At 57.5% G+C, this 16,240-nt stretch overlaps 2 protein-coding genes across 3 annotated transcripts in view; one reads left to right on the top strand and one right to left on the bottom strand.

Moving 5' to 3' along the window:
- The first annotated feature begins 482 nt into the window (after positions 1-482).
- WDR76 (WD repeat domain 76) lies at positions 483-8,154 on the top strand. Its single transcript, XM_058033371.1, has 14 exons — positions 483-557; positions 749-1,229; positions 1,335-1,582; positions 2,004-2,096; positions 2,486-2,541; positions 2,985-3,105; positions 3,810-3,911; positions 3,998-4,041; positions 4,141-4,294; positions 4,982-5,134; positions 5,722-5,936; positions 6,323-6,478; positions 7,298-7,351; positions 7,767-8,154. Exons 1-14 carry the CDS (start codon positions 489-491, stop codon positions 8,017-8,019), a joined length of 2,199 nt encoding a protein of 732 aa, XP_057889354.1. The 5' UTR covers positions 483-488; the 3' UTR covers positions 8,020-8,154.
- A 1,090-nt stretch (positions 8,155-9,244) lies between these two features.
- FRMD5 (FERM domain containing 5) overlaps positions 9,245-16,240 on the bottom strand; it is a 52,073-nt gene continuing 45,077 nt past the window's right edge. The window contains exons 10-15 of one of the 2 annotated variants that reach the window (XM_058033370.1): positions 16,015-16,106; positions 14,986-15,060; positions 14,141-14,209; positions 13,892-13,998; positions 10,906-11,246; positions 9,245-10,726 (exon numbers count right to left, since the gene is read on the bottom strand). In XM_058033370.1, coding sequence (XP_057889353.1) covers positions 10,679-10,726; positions 10,906-11,246; positions 13,892-13,998; positions 14,141-14,209; positions 14,986-15,060; positions 16,015-16,106 — 732 coding nt within the window. In that variant the 3' untranslated portion in view covers positions 9,245-10,678. Of the gene's footprint in view, positions 11,247-13,891; positions 13,999-14,140; positions 14,210-14,985; positions 15,061-16,014; positions 16,107-16,240 lie in introns of both variants that reach the window. The other variant, XM_058033369.1, reaches the window with a different exon arrangement.

The following is a 16,240-nucleotide window of genomic DNA, read 5'->3' as shown; positions in this document are numbered from 1 at the left end:
CTTTCTTTTTTAGCCAAGATCTTGTCGGTGCCGTGGCGCAGGGCGCGGGCCTGCCCTTGGCCGGGCACGGCGGTGTGGGTGTGAGGGCTGCTGTGCCCCGGGCAGGGCAGGGCAGGACGGGCCGCCCCTGCGTGCCTGGAGCCCAGCATTGCATCCGCTCTGCCTGGGCACCGAGTCCGCACGCCTGGGCTTGGGAGGGACCCTAAAGCTCATCCCTGCCACGGCAGGGACACCTTCCACTGTCCCAGGCTGCTCCCAGCCCCAGTGTGCAACCTGGCCTTGGGCACTGCCAGGGCTCCAGGGGCAGTCCCAGCTCCTCTGGGCACGCTGTGCCAGGGCCTGCCCGCCCTCATTCCACAGGGAGGAATTTCGCACTGCCCAGCGCTCCGTGCCCAGCGGGAGCCGGGCGGTGCCGGCGCTGAGGGCGCTGAGGGCGGGCCCGGCCGGCCCTGCGCGGGCGGGAAGCGCCGCTCCGCCCCGCGCGCGCCATGGCGCTGTCCCAGCCCGGGCCGCGGCAGCCCGAGGAGCCGGCAGCGCACCGCCGGCAGCAGCTGCAGGTCCGGGAACGCGGGAGGAGAGGCGCTGGCATGGGAGGGGACCGGGGGCTGCCGGGAGAGGGGACACGAGAGGAGCTGGGCTGTGAGGGGAGAAAGCGGGGGAGGTGAGGAGCGGGGCGGGCCGGGTTCAGGGCCCGCCGGTGCCGGGGGTCCGCCCGCGGGTCCCCGCCGACTCCCGTTCGTCTCTGCAGGAGTCCTCCTCGCCGGGCCCTGCCGAGCTCCGTTCCCCCCATCAGGAGTCCTCCCCTCCGGGCCCCGTCGAGCCCTGTTCACCCCATCAGGAGTCGTCCTCTCCGGGCCCCGCCGAGCCGCGTTCGCCCCATCAGGAGTCGCCCCCGGCGGGCCCTTGCGAGCCCCGTTCGCCCCCGCAGGAGTCCCTCCCGGAGGGTCCCACCGAGCCCCGTTCGCCCCCGCAGGAGCCGCCCCCGGCGGGCCCTTCCGAGCCTCGTTCGCCCCCGCAGGAGCCGCCCCCGGCGGGCCCCGCCGAGCCTCGTTCGCCCCCTCAGGAGTCCCTCCCGGAGGGTCCCGCCGAGCCCCGTTCGCCCCCGCAGGAGTCCCTCCCGGAGGGTCCCGCCGAGCCCCGTTCGCCTCCGCAGGAGTCCCTCCCGGAGGGTCCCGCCGAGCCCCGTTCGCCCCCGCAGGAGCCGCCCCCGGCGGGCCCCGCCGAGCCCCGTTCGCCCCCTCAGGAGTCTTCCCCTCAGGAGTCTTCCCCTCAGGAGTCTTCCCCTCAGGAGTCTTCCCCTCAGGAGTCGCCCCCGGCGGGTCCCGCCGAGCTGGGGCCGAGCGCGGCCGCGGGCCTGGGCCGGCAGCTGCGGGTGGTGCTGACGCCGCTGCCCGCGGCGGCCTGGCCCCAGAAGCGGCTGCGGAGGGCCCGCTCCCCGGCCCGCAAGAGGCTGTGCCGGGAGCCCGAGAGCGGCCCCGGAGCCGCCCCCGGCTCCCCGCCCGGGCCCAGCTCGGCTGCCCGCGGCCAGGACGGGCTGCGGGATGTGGACAGCGACGGCAGCGACGGGGGAGACGCGGCTCCGGTGAGTGCCCGGCCCCCGGTTATTATATTTACAGAAATAAAGCTTTTAAGTGTTTTTCTTCTGTAAGTGGGTTTTATTCCCCCTTTTTAACCTCTGGCTAGCAGTGTCCCACTTCATTTTACCCTTTCACTGAAGTTTTAAATTCTTTATTGAGTCTCTTCATTATTGCTTTCATTATTAAAAGTTTTGTTACGGTTCACTTCATAGAGTTTATGCCAGAGTAAGTTTTGTAAAGCAAACTGGACCCGTATGGACAGTTTTGTTGTTGATACGTGACCACCCCAATTTGTATGGTCTTACATTTGTTACTACATTTGTTAAAAATAATTTAATCAGTTCAGGACTCACTTCTCTGAGCCCGGGACCACTCTTGCAGCCATGTAACTGTATGATGAAGAGTGACTGTCTTCTCGTTCTGTAGGATGGACACTCCCACCTATCAGCCTATGAAAGGAAAAGACTAAAGAACATCACAGAAAATGCTAAATTCTTTGCTGCTCTAAAGCTGCATGAGGTTTGTATTTGGTCTAAATAGCATCAAAATACTCTTTCCAAGTGTCATAATTGCACTGTCATCCGTACTGGTGTGAAACCCTTTCCTCACTGGGGCAGCTGTATATGAGGAAAGCCATGAAAATCACAGAATCCTGGAATGTTTGGAAAGGACCTTAAAGCCCTTCTCATTCCACCTCCAGCTGCGGGCAGGGACACCTTCCATAGACTAGGGTGCTCCAAACCCCAAACCTGGCCTGGAACACTTACAGGGATGGGGCAACCACAGTTCCTTTCTTATTATTATAAATAATGGCAGTAAGTTTATCACTGCCGTGAGATAATTGTATTTTATACTGGTTAATGCTTTATGCTCATTATGTATAATTAGTCTCTTTTTTTCTCTTTAAGTCAGCTGCAAGGCTTAACCAACTTACCACTAAAAGGCAATCTCGGGTCACTAAAAGGTACAGTACCAGTAGATGAGATTTATATCCTTGATTCTTCATTGTGGGAGGAAAAAAAATATTGGGAAAAGGTGAGGGGGAAAAAAAGAGAGGGCGTGGACAAGGTGCCAGGGAGAGGGTAACCAGTAAATGTGGAGGAGAAGACATTGGCCATGCCAGAACAGTGCCAGGTGGAGCAGAAAATGAGCTGAAGCCCAAGTAAGCAGTCAGCTGTGTGATGGGAGAAGGTGGGAATGGCTGTGTGGGTAAGGAATGAGGAGAGCTGGGAAGGGATGCATCCCGGGGAAGCAGGGGCGGCACCTGCTGTGCAGTGCAGAGTGCTCGTGGTTTGTCTCAGTGTCATGGACGGAAGAGCAGGGCCAGGAGGGGCTGGTGTCCGCCAGCTGTGCCCGTGGGTCTGTCCCCAGCTCTGCTCTGTGCCTGAGATGCTGTGGTTGTTGCAGGGCCAAGCCTAAGAAGGCGGAGGATGAGCCGGCGCGGCGGCGATCCATGCGCCTGCTCAGGGAGCCGCCGCTGGACGTTCCCTTGCTGGACACGTTTGCCCGGCCAGAGGCAGAGGAATATGTGAGCTGGGGAGGGGCTGCAGGAGGGGTGGGTGCACAGCAGCTTTCTGAAGCCACCGCTGGTGACACTGATGGTTGGCACTGGGCACTGCACTGAGGCGTTTGGGAGCTGTGACACAGGGACGGGAAGGAAGGCTCAGTTCTGTCACCCTGAGCAGGTGCCGTGGTCTCACCGTGAGCCAGGCAGTGCTCTGTGGCCCAGGCTGATGGCATGGTGCAGTTGGGATCCGCAGAAGGGTCCTGATGTAGAATGTTCCACATCAACAGCCCGTGGAGCTGAGCAGCCTTAAATCCAAAGGTTTATTACTCTAGTTTTTATTTCGGTGTAACTTCTGAACTGGTTTTATTTTCCTGGGTAATATTTACCATCTCTTTGGAGCAGTGATTGAGCAACAAGTAAAAGGCATGCTGTTCTGAGAAATGGGAATTTAAATCTTCCATGGAGCTGTAGAATAGATTTGAATCTGTAGTAAAGGTCTTGCTGCAGTATCAGGAGAGGAAGAAATCCAGGGAGGCAGTTGTTCTGTGCTGCCAGTGAAATTCTCTTTATTTTTTAATAAGGTTATGATCTCACCTTCTGTTTTTACTGTTTATTTCCTGTCCTAGTGTAGGTGTGTTCTCAGAATGTCTGGTGGGGAACGTACCAATTCACCTTGTTTGTGGTTTAGTTGGTTTGAGTTACAAAAATTGCCAATGTCCTCCCAGCCTCAGGTTCCAGGCGGACCTTTGCCCATGGTTCCAGAGTACCAGACAGAGAGCAGTAAATGGACAGAGGCCTTACTGAGCACGTGGATGAGGATAAGTGAGGTATTACTGGTTTTATTTATTATTTTTGAATAATGTAATTTCACTTGGGCTCTGATTTTGATTAGATATCTCCTTTCTGTGTGTAGATGAAAGCAGAAGATGCTGAGCGGGACACACCTGACATAAAGAGGTAATGTGAAAACAGCCGCCAAAACTGGGGATTGTCTGGCCCCCCTTCCTTCCTTCCCTAATGAATGTTTTGGTGATGGTTGTCATTTTGGTTTTCCAGGTACCAGGAGAGCCTGAGCAGCATGGTGCTGAGAGAGGAGAACATCAGGAAGGTGGTGAAGTCCCGGGTGTGTTCCATGGCCATCCACCCTTCCGAGAGCACCATCCTTGTGGCAGCTGGAGACAAGTGGGGGCACGTTGGCCTCTGGAATGTGGTGAGTGCTTCATGTGCTCCTCACCTGAACAGGTGTGTGGTTCAGGACAGCTGCAGGTGGGGCACAGCCTGGGGTGGCATTTTGTCAGGCTCTTGAGAGTGTTCTAGGTTTTTTTCCATTCTTAGGGATAATCCTCGGTGGTTGTCAAGAGTGATTGTCAGAGTTGCCAGAGCGGCTTTCCCTTTTGCTCTCCCTTGGATTTTTCTGAAGTTTGAAAGCAGAATCATCTTTGTGGGTTGAACCAGAACTTGGTCCAAAATGACCTGTTCAGTTTCTTTTAAGATAACAAAATGATGCAAAAGTTAGAAGAGAAGACACAGGAGATCCCGTGTTCATGCAGTTTGGGTCGCTAATTCAGCCTGAGCTCTCAGTAGCCCAGTGTGTCCATATTTTGATGTGGTAGCAGAAACCAGCTGTGCGGGTGTGCCAGTGCTGCTGTCCAGGCCCAGGGCTGGTGGTGCCTACAGTGGCACTAATTGCAGCAGGAAGTTGTAGCTTTCCATAATTAGGGACCAGAAGCAGTCTCGCTGTTCATATCGCCTGTGCTGTTGTCTCCTCTCACCCAGCACCCTCTGCCTCCTCCAAAAAACATTCAAACGCCAGAGATTTGGCTCTAAGAGTTGTAGTCATTAACAGAGATAACTGCAGTGATCAGCACCCGTGTCTGTGGGATCTGTCGTTTTGCAGAGCTGCGGGACGGAGGAAGGAGCCCACACCTTCATCCCTCACAACTTCCATGTCAGCTGCATGCACTTCTCCCCCTGCAACCCTGCTCACCTGCTGTCCCTCAGCAATGACACGCTGCGCTGTGGCGATGTCACCAGGGCTGTCTTTGATGAGGTGAGGCGCTGCTGGGAAGGTTGGGTCTGCTTGTACCAACTCATTCTTTGGCTGTTTTATTAACAGGAAAGTTCAGGTTCTAGTTCCACAAGGACATATGGATCAACATTTAATTAACATCACATAAATAGGGAGATGTTTCCTCCTCACCAAAACCCAGAGACAGCCTGCGTTCTCCCACTTTCCAAGTTTACATTTCTGCACATGATTAAAAGCTTTTGGAGCACTGGAGAAGGGAAAGATATCCTTAATCCTTGCTCAGTGTGTGCTCAAGGCCAGCAGCGCTTTGATTGCTGGAACACAGAGGTGATAGTGCCTTGTAGGAGCTCTGACAGGGAATTTGGAGTGTGCTGTCGCTGGTCTGGTTTGAGTGGTTAATTATTTCCTAATTATTTCCCCTGTGGAAAGCATCCTTGTTTCACAGAAGGGTTACCTGCACAGCTGGATGAAGCTGTCACATGGGCTGCTTGGTTTTTAGTGAGTTAAAGAGGGAAAGGATGGAACCCACAGCCCAGGGAGTGTTTGGGTGTTGGAACAACTGCCTGTTCCCTTTAGTTCTGGTGACATTTAACCTTCCCTGGGCTCAGATCTGCAGGAGTGAGGAAGACTTCTCCTGCTTTGACTTCCTGGAAGAGAACGCCTGCACTGCCATAGTGAGTTGCTGGGACGGGCCCGTGGCTGTTGTGGACAGACGGACGCCGGGGGTGTCCCCAGAGCTCTCTGTGGACATTGGCTTCAGGAAGACACGGACAGTCCACGTGCACCCTGTGAACAAACAGTATTTCCTGGCTGCTGGCTCCCTGTACGTACCCAGCCTGAACAGGCTGGATTTTCAGTGCTCTCTGTGCTGGGGACAGCTGGGGCTGAGGAGTTGCTCAGCCTCCATTTACAGTCAGAGCTGTCTTGGTCCTTTTAGAAAACAACTTTTCAGTCCTTAGCAGGATTTAAGGTGGGATTTGGTTTGATTTCCCAGATCAAATGGGAATCAGATGGGCCCTGGTGGGTTTTGGCACAGAGGGACTGTGGAGGGCTGGTTGGGGAGGGTGGTTTTGGTGCTTCCAAAATCCCTCAGAGCCACCATTTGAGTGGATATTGAAGCTCTGAACCCACTCCTACACAGCCTGCCCTGCTCTGGAGCTTTTTTGGTGAATGAAGGAAAATTACTGAAGTGTTTGTGGTACCTTGCAGGAATGTTTGTGTTTTTGATGTTCGGTACCTTCGGAACACCAAGGAGAACAAGCCCCTGAGCTCTCTGGCAGGACACACCAAAAGTGTGGCCTCGGCCTATTTCTCACCTGTCACTGGCAGCAGGGTGGTGACAGTGTGTGCTGATGACCGACTGAGGTAAGGCTGTGGAAGGAAGAATCCTCATGGAAAATACCAACTGTTTGGGTCATTTATTGTCATTATTATTATTACTATTATTACTTCTCCACATGACCCATCACTGAGCAGCTTCTGTCTTTATCACTTTAAAAAAATGATAATGATTTACTTGCATTAACATTTTTAATGTAGTTTTTAATGAATTTTTGCTTTGGTTGTTTTTTTTCCTAATTCTCGTTTTCCCTCAGGATATTTAAAAGTAAAAACATACAGGTACTTGTTATCTTTAAAAACAAACAAAATGAAAGCCCACAAAAACAGCCAGCCAAAACCTGGCTGGTGAACACAAACACAAAATGCTCAGAAATGAAATTTCTTTGTAGCTGGTACTTGAAATAATGATGATATCAGCTCTTCTGTAAATAGCCTACCATTTCATCATTTAAGCTGCTGTGAGTTGCTTGTGTTAGAGGTTCTTTTTCTCCTGGTTACTTTGTGGCTGTAATTTAGATGATTACCTGATTTAGTGTGGGCCGGGCAGTTTTTGCCCCGGGGCGTGAGACCCGCAGGTTCATGAGGTGGAGGAGCAGGTGGGATGCTGGGCTGGCCTTTGGGCCCTGCAGCCCCTCCGGCAGAGCTGCCAGCCAGGTGGGCTGCAGGTCCAGTTCTGAGCACATGCAGTGGTTCCAGCTGGGATGGCTCCAGCTGGGGTGCTGGTGCCCGTGGCCAGGCTGGCTGGCTGTGCACACTCCTGGGCCCCAGGAGCTGGAGCTCTGTGAGGGAAGGGCTGCCTTTCTAGCACAGGTTCTTGGTGTTAATGTGCTCTTCTGTGCCCAGGGTCTACGACACCACGTCCTTGTCATCCACTGTCACACTGCTCAGCTCCATCAGGTAAGGACAGCACACCTGGGCCAGGGCAGCGCCGTGGCTGCTCCTGTGGGCCCGGAGGGACAGGACACAGGGAGTGGCTCCCGCTGCCACAGGGCAGGGATGGGTGGGATTTGGGGAAGGAATTGACCCCTGGCAGTGTCCCAGGCCAGGCTGAACAGGGCTTGGAGCACCCTGGGATAGAGGAAGGTGTACCTGCCCATGGCAGGGGTGGCGCTGGGTCATCTCTATGGTCTCTCCCAGCCCAAATCATTCTGGTATTGCCCCATCCTGCCCATCCCAGGACAGGGATCTGCTGCAGGGATCTGAGCACAGCAGTGTGAGTGCTGAAGGTTTAGAAGGCAAGGGAGCAGATGGGACATAAATGATGATTTTAAATGCTGTATTCACAAGGAGTAACGTTCCTCTTGCCCTGCAGGCACAACAACAACACAGGCCGCTGGCTGACCCGCTTCAGGGCCATCTGGGACCCCAAGCAGGAGCACTGCTTCGTGGTGGGCAGCATGGCACAGCCCAGGCAGATCGAGGTGTTCCAGGACACCGGGAAGTTGCTGCACTCCTTCTACAACGTGGACTGCCTCGGCTCCGTGTGCTCCATCAACGTCGTGCACCCCAGCCAGAGCATCCTGGTGGGAGGCAACTCCAGTGGCCGCCTCCACGTGTTCAAATAGAAGTGCCTTAGGTCTTTATTTTTTGCCTCCCTGCACTGACTTTGTTCATTCTGTATTAAGCAGTTCCAAAGCTGACTGTTGTTTCTCAGGACAGAAATGTACTTTGAAAGTCTTAAAATAAATAGTTTAAACTGCCTTTGGCACCCCTGTCTTCCATGGAAATAAAAGTGGCCCTTGAGCCCCCAGCTCCCTCAGCCACTCCTGGGGTTCCAGCCCCTTCCCTGGACATTCTGCAGCCCCTCAGTGCCTTCCTTGTGGTGTGGGGTCCAAAACTCCCGGGTGAATTTGTGAAATTGTGCTCCTGGAGTGCAGAGACGTGCGAGGGACTCACCTGCAGCTCTGGAACTCTCACTTCAGTGAGAAGCTGCTAAAAGACCAAATTTCTCACACTTTGAGCCGTTTTCATAAGAAAAATCAGAATCGCTGAACAAAGCTCATCCCAACTCTGCTTTTCATGATATTTAAATATTTATTTAAATTTAAAAATACTTTTCATGGCACCAATGATTTTATGCTAACTAAGGTATTGGATATGTAGAAAAAGGTACATTTTGAAGGAAAAAAGAATGTAACTTACAGTATTTGGCACATGAAAGGTTAATCTCTAGGTTTTCTTTATGAAAACTAAGAAATTCACATTTTCAGGTATTTTACTGTCTACTGCTGAAAGATGCAGTATGCTAGGACGAGATTCATGGGTTTCTGCTCTCAGAACCTATGGAAACAACATTTTGATAGAAAGACGGGCAGAACTAACAGGGCCTGAAACACACGACGGGATCTGGGACCGACGGGAGAAACGTACAACGGAAAATCACCAGTTCTCGTGGTTCTGCAGTAAAACGCTGGGGGACAACAGCAGAGGTGACCTGGGGCTGGCACAGAGCGTCACCCGAGGAAAGCCAAGGTGGAGGGGCCCAGCTGGGGCTCGGAGGACGTGTCCGAAAAGGATGGAGCTGTGCTGTCACACGTCACACAGAACATTGCAGTGAGGAGAGGAGGAGGAGGAGGAGGAAGGACGACACTGCAGCGTTACCCCGGGGTAAAAAACGTCAGCGTCGGGACGAGCACAACTGCATAGAAACATCAGCGCTATGGGCTGAGGTAGGAACACTACACTAAGAGTTAATTCTGCTATGTTGCATAAAACAGGATTATCATGTAAAAATACTGCTCCTCCGCCTCCTGGAGCCTTCCCCGGGGCTCCTGGAACTTCCCCGGGCCCCACCCTCCCCGGGCCTCGTGCTGTGAGCAGGCTGTGACCCGGGCAGGGGGACTGTGCCCCCCACGGGACCTCTCCCCTTATTGCAGTGACAAGGAGTGGCCCAAGGTCACCGTCCCGCCCGGCGGTGGCTGCTGGATGCTCAAAGACAACACGGACATCAGGCTTTGTAAAACTGCAGTTATGGCCCCAGCTTACGGAAAAATCTCTCCCTGAGATGAAATTAAACTTGCTCAGCTGTTTCTACCCTTCTTTTTTTTTTTTTTTTTTTTTTTTTTTTTTTTTTTTTTTTTTTTTTTTTTGCTGATGTGTCCAACTTGTCACCCCAACCTAACCAGAACTGGCTGTTATTGCTCCCTGTGGATGGGCTGCTGCTCCAGTCCGGGGGTCCTCACGATGAGTTGGGTTTATTGACTTGCAATCAACGATGGTCGGGGCTAAAGGTGTCCGTTGGCTTCTTCAGTGTCACCTGCGCTTCTGAACTCGTGTCCTCTTGGGAAGAGTCCCAAAAGCAGAGCTCCTTCTGTGTCCCAAACCCAGCAGGGCTCGGCCGGCCTTGGGCTCCCGGCATTTGCTCTTAAACCATTGCTCACAGGGAACCGCTCGGTACCGGCACCCACGGTCACCCCGTCCGTAAAGTAAAAAAAGACTGGATTAGATCTGATAACAAAATAGCATTTCCTTGTTAAAATAGACCTTGAAATGTCTCTCTTTTTTTTTTTTTTTTTTTTTTTTGTTTTTTTGTTTTTTTGTTTTGTTCTTTTTGCTTGGTTTTTTTACAAAACAGGTACAACTGGCGGAGGGTAAAGGTCATCCCAATAAATCTGACACAGTCACTTCAGCTCCACGCCAGGTTTGCGTCCCCTGGCTTCCATGCTCCCCTGCCCTCGGGAGCACCGATGCTTCAAGGCCTGAAAGAGTGGCGAAGGGCCGAGTCCGCAGCAGGGCGAGGGCTCCGGATGGCTGCGCTGCGCTGCGCTGCGGGGAGAGGGCGCGGGGCGCCCCGAGAGCTCGGGCACCTCCTGGGAGGCTCCGGTGGGCAGGGAGGGCTCTGCCAAGCGCTTCGTGGAGGGCGGGGGCGGCGGGCACAGTGCGGATTGAATACCGAAACAGTACACGAGTGTTAAATGAAACCTCAGTAGCACCATTGCTAAAGCTCCTGCGGAACGGCCCCGCCAGCCCCGGCCGGGCTGGCAGAGCAAAGAATTCCCCTCTGCTCGGTGCTTCCCCAGTCGTGAGCGTGGGGTCGGGACGGGAGGTGCCGTGCGGGCTCCGGGGCTGGGAGCACGGGGAGGAGGGGGCTCCGGGGGCTGCGCCCACCCTCCTCTTCCTCCCGGAAAGCCGCCTCCTCGGCCGGCCGGGCCCGGGTCGGGAGGGGAGGGTTAGTGAGTGCCGGCGGCAGGTCCAGGCCCCCGCGGCGGCTCCTGCCTTCAGGTGTCAATGAGCAGGTTTACCACGGCGCGGAGCTTGCAGGCAAACCATCGCCTGAGGGGACAAAAGTATTGGTAATGGAACTGCTCGAACTCTGGGGTCTGGCGGATATCACGGAAAAAGGCAGTGTCAAGGTCGGACTCGGTAAGGACGATCAGGAGGAGGAGCAAAACAAAGAGGAGTCCAACTGTCACAAGGAGCAAACGGAGGACACTTAAAAGAAACTTATTCACCTGTTGGGCCTGCGCGGGCCCCAGGCCGGCGGCGCCCGGGCACAGCGCCCGCAGCTCGCCCTCCGCCTCTGCCGCCGGCGTGCCCGCCTCCGACTCCTTCTCCTCCTCGATGCTGCACGGGGCGCCGTTGGCCTGGCGCGACAGCAGCATCAGCTCCAGGCTGTGCTCGGCCACGGGCGTGGGCAGCACGCTGTCGGCGGGGCTGTAGCTCTCGTCCGCGATCACGGCCACCCGCTCGCTGCTCTCGGCGCGGCCGCTGCGCCCCGGGCCCGCGAAGGCGTCGCCGTGGGAAGCCGAGCGCACCGGGGTCGAGTGGGCGCTGTCACGGAGCGACTCCAGGCCTGGGGAGACAGGGAGGGCGAGGGACGCTCAGCGGGGCGCAGGGGTTCCTCTCCACGGCCGGGAGCTGCCCTCGCTGCCCCACAGCGGTGTGCCCCCGGGACAGAGCGCGGCGGCTGCCCTGGCTTGCTGCTGCTCGTTGTGGTTATTGTTGGCCCTTCGGGACCTGCGGCCCCTTCAACGCGACCTGTGACTGCGGTGGTGACGCCTCGACACCCGCCTCGTTTGTCACTGGCACCACCAGCCCCTGGCTGCCAGCCGGGACCGCAGCAGGGTCCAGGCTGTTCCACAGGCAATCACATGCACGTGTGGGCTGTAGCTGCCCTGAGGTGACAGTGACAGTGACAGTCCCCCTGCAGCTGCCCACAGTGCTTGGGGCCCCTCTGCCGCTGGCACTGCCAGCCGTGGCACTGTGGCACCACGGGCACCTGCCCGGGACAGGTGACACAGACAGGAACGGGCTGGGGGCTCAGCCATCGTGGGATGGGGCAGGGAAGGGTGGCAGTGATGAGAGCCCCGGGTGAGAGCTGCATGAACAGAGGTCGTGCTGGGCTGCTGGGAGTGGGTGTCCCCCAGCACACAGGGGAGGTGTCCCCATCACAAGCAGGAGCCCCTGCAGCACACACAGGCTGCTCTGAGCTCACCACAAACCAAAACCCAAATGTTTTACATCGCTCACACCCAGGCAGGAGCCGTGGCAGGAGCTCTGTGCCAGCCCCTGTGCCTGCTTCCAGCCCTGTACCAGGCTGAGCTTTGGTCCTTTGTGCCAAGGAACTCCTGCCCCTACCAACATCTCCTCCAAATGGCCAAATTGCGAGAAACCACACACATAAGGGACTTGTTTCAGGTAGTTCTGGCAGGAAGGAACTCTGCCATTGCAGGGGCCCCAGCTCCAGGGAGGGTGTCTGAAGGTCATGGTGGGGACCAGCTGGTCCCCAGGGCCACCCCGTGGGCGGCTGGAGAGGGACAGGGCTGGAGCTGTCACCGGGAAGAGCACGGTGCACTAAAGCACCTCGACATGCTGTCACCACGGCCTGGCTGCCAGAGGGTGAGGGGGAACACCCGGAGCTCATCCGGCCGCATTCCCGGGGATTTGCAGCCTCTCCTTCGTGAGCGCTGCCCGGGTGAGTGCCACAGCAACGCTGTGCTCCCGGGCAGTGAGGGGAGAACGTGCTCTCACCCTGCCAGCTCTGCGCCCTCCCCTCTCATGGGAACGCTCCCCACGGCACCCACTGTGTCCCCGACACGGGGGACAGCCCCTGAGGGGGAGCCACTGCCCATCAGCACGGTGACAGCAGGGCTGGGCCCCAGACCCAAACCCTCCTGCCACCTGCTCCCATGGGACTGGCAGCAGAAGCTGGAAAATCCTGGAAATCCGAGTCCAGCCCCACCACCAGAGCTGCTCTGTGGTAACAACAACAACAAACCGGAGTCCAGGAGGCCCCGGCCCACTCCCTGCCACGCATACCCTGCGCCCCACGTTCCTGCCCCCACCAGCTCCCCAGCTGACCACGGCACCAAGACCATGGAACCCCGTGGAGCCCCAGGAGCCCCCGAGCCCGCGGCGCGGCGTTACCTGGCTCAGGTGGGTGCCCAGGGCCGCAGGGATCGCCGTGCCCGGGGGCAGCGGGCAGCAGGGGCAGGATGCCCAGGGCCCGGGACAGCAGCCGCGGCCCCAGCGCCAGCACCCGCACCCGCACGGCGCGGCAGCAGTGGTTGATGAGCCACAGGTGCACACTGACCCGCGTCCTGATCCTCACCAGGCACTTCACCATGGTGGCACAGGGACACCGGGACCGTGGGGACGGCTCTGGGAGCGGCACTGCGCCGGCCCTGCCTGGGCTCAGCACTATTTTGGGCACCCGCATTCCCACGGGACCCAGCTGAGGTGAGAGTGAGGAGAAGCAAAGGGGTGGAACCAGCCCGGGGTGATTTATGGTGGGAGGTGATTGAATGCACTGGCTGCTTCCCAGCGGCATCTGGGGCACAGGCTGTCACATGGAGCTGGGTGGCAGAGGTGACCCCGTCTGCGTCCATCCCCAGAACTGGCACGGCCACGACCCAGGGATCCCTTGCTGGAATGAAATCCTGCCCACGGGGCAGACAGTCCCTGTCCCTGGCTGCGTTCCGGGACCAGGACCAGGATCGGGGTGGCTGTGCTGGGGCAGGGAATGCCCCATCCAGGGGCAGGGAGCAGCCAAGTCACTGGGAGCTGGAGACTGCTGTCACCAGCAGGTAACACAGCCACCACCAGCAGGTAACACAGCCACACCTTCCTCCCAGTGCATCCTCCTCTGACACAGCCCCAGCACGGGCAGGAGCAGCCTCCCTGCTCCAGCCTGGTGGAACACTGGCTTTGCTGACAGCAAGCTGCCAGGGCTGCAGCCTCAGCTGGACATTGTGCACTTGTGTGTGTGTGCACGTGTGTGTATCCTCGTGCACATTGTGTGTACATGCATCTGTGTACCTGTGTTTCTGTGCACACTGTGTCCCTGTGCCCCTGTCTGTGTGCCCCTGTGTGCCCCTGTCCGTGTGCCCCTGTCCGTGTGCCCCTGTCCATGCGCCCTGTCCATGCACTCCTGTCCGTGTGCCCCTGTCCGTGTGTCCCCGTGCCCAGCATGCCGGGCAGGGCTGCCCCGTGTCCTACCTTCCATGATGGAGATGTGGACGGCTCTCCGCCGGGTGCGGGGCACGCTGCTCAGCCTGGGGCCGTGTGTGATGGAGGGGCAGCTCCTGCTGGGCACCAGCCCGGCCCTGGGGACGGCAGGGGACAGGGTCAGTGCCAGGACAGAGCCAGCGCTGCGGGCACGCGGCAGTGCCCTGGCCACGCTGCCAGCCTGGGCACACGGCAGTGCCCTGGCCACGCTCCCAGCCCGGGCTCCCACCAGGCTCTCACCGGTGGATCTCGGGGGGCTCCCTCTTGATCTTGGCGCTGGACTCCATCACCTCCTTGGCGACGCGGCCGCTGCAGGTGGGTGAAGAGCAGCGGAGTGAGGAGAGGAGCACAGCACCCCGGGCACGGCCCGGGCCCCTCCCCACACAGCCCCAGGGAAAGCAGAAATGTTTTCTCAGGGGAATGGCAGCGGTGGGGAAGGCTGGGCTGGCACCTCTGCCTCCATATTTTGCTGTTTCCTCTGGCATGGCGAACTGGACACCAGGGGTCACCTCCCCTCAGCTGGGATGGACACAACACGGGCAGCCAGGTCCTGCGATGCCAGCGAGGAGGGTGCCAGCCCTGTGCACCTGGGTGAGGGGACACACTGGGGTGTCCCATCCTGCAGACAGGATGCACCCAGTCCAAGCTCTCACTCCAGCAGCTCAGCACAGGAATTTAGGGATAGTGGTGATTTGTTTCACACCTCCTTGTTCTCAACCCTCCCATCCTCCACTCCTGTCCCTCCAAACCCTCTCCTGTGACCTGGGCTCAGGGGTGGCCTCTGTCACACAGAGACAGTGGCAGAGGTGGCCTGGTGGGGTCAGTGCTGCAATGGGGGGTCTCTGGAAGACCCTGAGATGTCCCTGGGGCACTGCAGCCCCAAGCTGCTCCCGAAGGAGCACACAGCAGCACACCCAGCATCTGCTCCTGCCAGGATTTACCTGTGCCAGGATTTACCTGTGCCGGGATTTACCTGCACCAGAAATTCCCTGCACCAGGATTCACCTGCGCCAGAAATTCCCTGTGCCAGGATTCACCTTGTGCTGGGATTTACCTGTGCCAGGATTTACCTCACCAGGATTTACCTGTAGCGGAAGCGGCTCCCCTTGAAGAACAGGTTGCTGCTGGACACCGTCCTCACCTGGCTCGACTTCTCCAACCTGCAACAGCCCAGGAGCTCTGTGAGAGACCTGCTGAGCTCTGGGAGCATTGAACACCCATGTGCAGGGACTGGCACTGTCTGGGGCCAGCAGTGACACCCACAGCAGGGACTGGCACTCTGCAAGGCCAGCAGTGACACCCATGTGCACCCGTGGCACTCTGGGGCCAGCAGTGACACCCACAGCAGGGACTGGCACTCTCCAGGATCTGAAAGCCCCCCATGGCCTGGGACCTGCAGGGTGACAGACTCGGCCCCACCTGGGCAGGTGGGCCCTCACCAGGGTGGGTGAGCCTGCCCACAGGGACCATCCCATCTCCCCATCCCACAGGAGCTGCTCCCTCTCCCCAGCAGTGCCCAGCAGCCCCTCAGGCCAGCCCAGGGTCCAGCAGCAGGGTGCAGGAGCCAGCAGCGATCCACTGCCACCATTAATCACAGAGAGATTTGTAAAGCAATATTGCAATTTCATTTCATGTTCATGTAATGAGGAGTGAAACCTGCTGATTGCAGCTGCTGATTGCAGAATTCCCGGTGGGAATGCATCGCATGCTCTGTCTCGCAGCTTGCTGATTAAAATAAAACTCATTACCAGGCACAAAGTGGCCTGGGTTAAGGATGGCATCAACAGGATGCTGCTGCTTGGCATTCCCAGCTTCGTCCCAGATAATTAGTTATAATTTCCTGATGGGAGTTTGCTGGGGAGGGATGAGCACAGAGGGGCTGGGAAAGGAGGGCAGAGAGCCCATCAGGGCACCAGGGCTTTTGGTGGCTCTGCCAGGGCCACTGGGACAGGGTGCCACACGGCCAGTGAGTGACCACTGGGCCAAGGGGCAGTGAGTGACCATTGGGACAAGGTGCCACACGACCTGTGACCAACCCTGGTGCCTGGATGGAGCCCACAGTGGGCACCAACCCACGGGGCTGCAGCACACCCCACAAAGCAAGCAGCACGTACTTGTAGAAAGCCTGGTTCTCGATCCCACACTTCCAGAGGTGTTTGCAGGCTTCTGGTGTCGGGGCAAAATAGGTGAGAACAATTTTCTTCTCCTAAAGGGGACAGACAGGGAGTCAGGGGGAGAGCAGGGAGTGGTGCTCATCCCACAGACAAAGAGTGGAGCAGACAGAGCTGGGGAGTGGCACTGGCACGGACAGATCCTGCTCTGGAGCCACTTGGGGTGCAG

This window comes from Melospiza georgiana, chromosome 13 (genome assembly GCF_028018845.1).
Source record: "Melospiza georgiana isolate bMelGeo1 chromosome 13, bMelGeo1.pri, whole genome shotgun sequence".
Classification (NCBI taxonomy): domain Eukaryota; kingdom Metazoa; phylum Chordata; class Aves; order Passeriformes; family Passerellidae; genus Melospiza; species Melospiza georgiana.
This window is presented reverse-complemented; position numbering and strand designations above follow the sequence as displayed.

What these genes read in the sequence shown, in the direction of transcription:
- WDR76 (XM_058033371.1), top strand. Translation starts at nt 489, where the DNA reads ATGGCGCTGTCCCAGCCCGGGCCGCGGCAGCCCGAGGAGCCGGCAGCG. An exon ending in ACGTTGGCCTCTGGAATGTG is followed by an intron (nt 4,295 to 4,981) that starts GTGAGTGCTTCA and finishes GTCGTTTTGCAG; the next exon opens with AGCTGCGGGACGGAGGAAGG. An exon ending in TTCCTGGCTGCTGGCTCCCT is followed by an intron (nt 5,937 to 6,322) that starts GTACGTACCCAG and finishes GGTACCTTGCAG; the next exon opens with GAATGTTTGTGTTTTTGATG.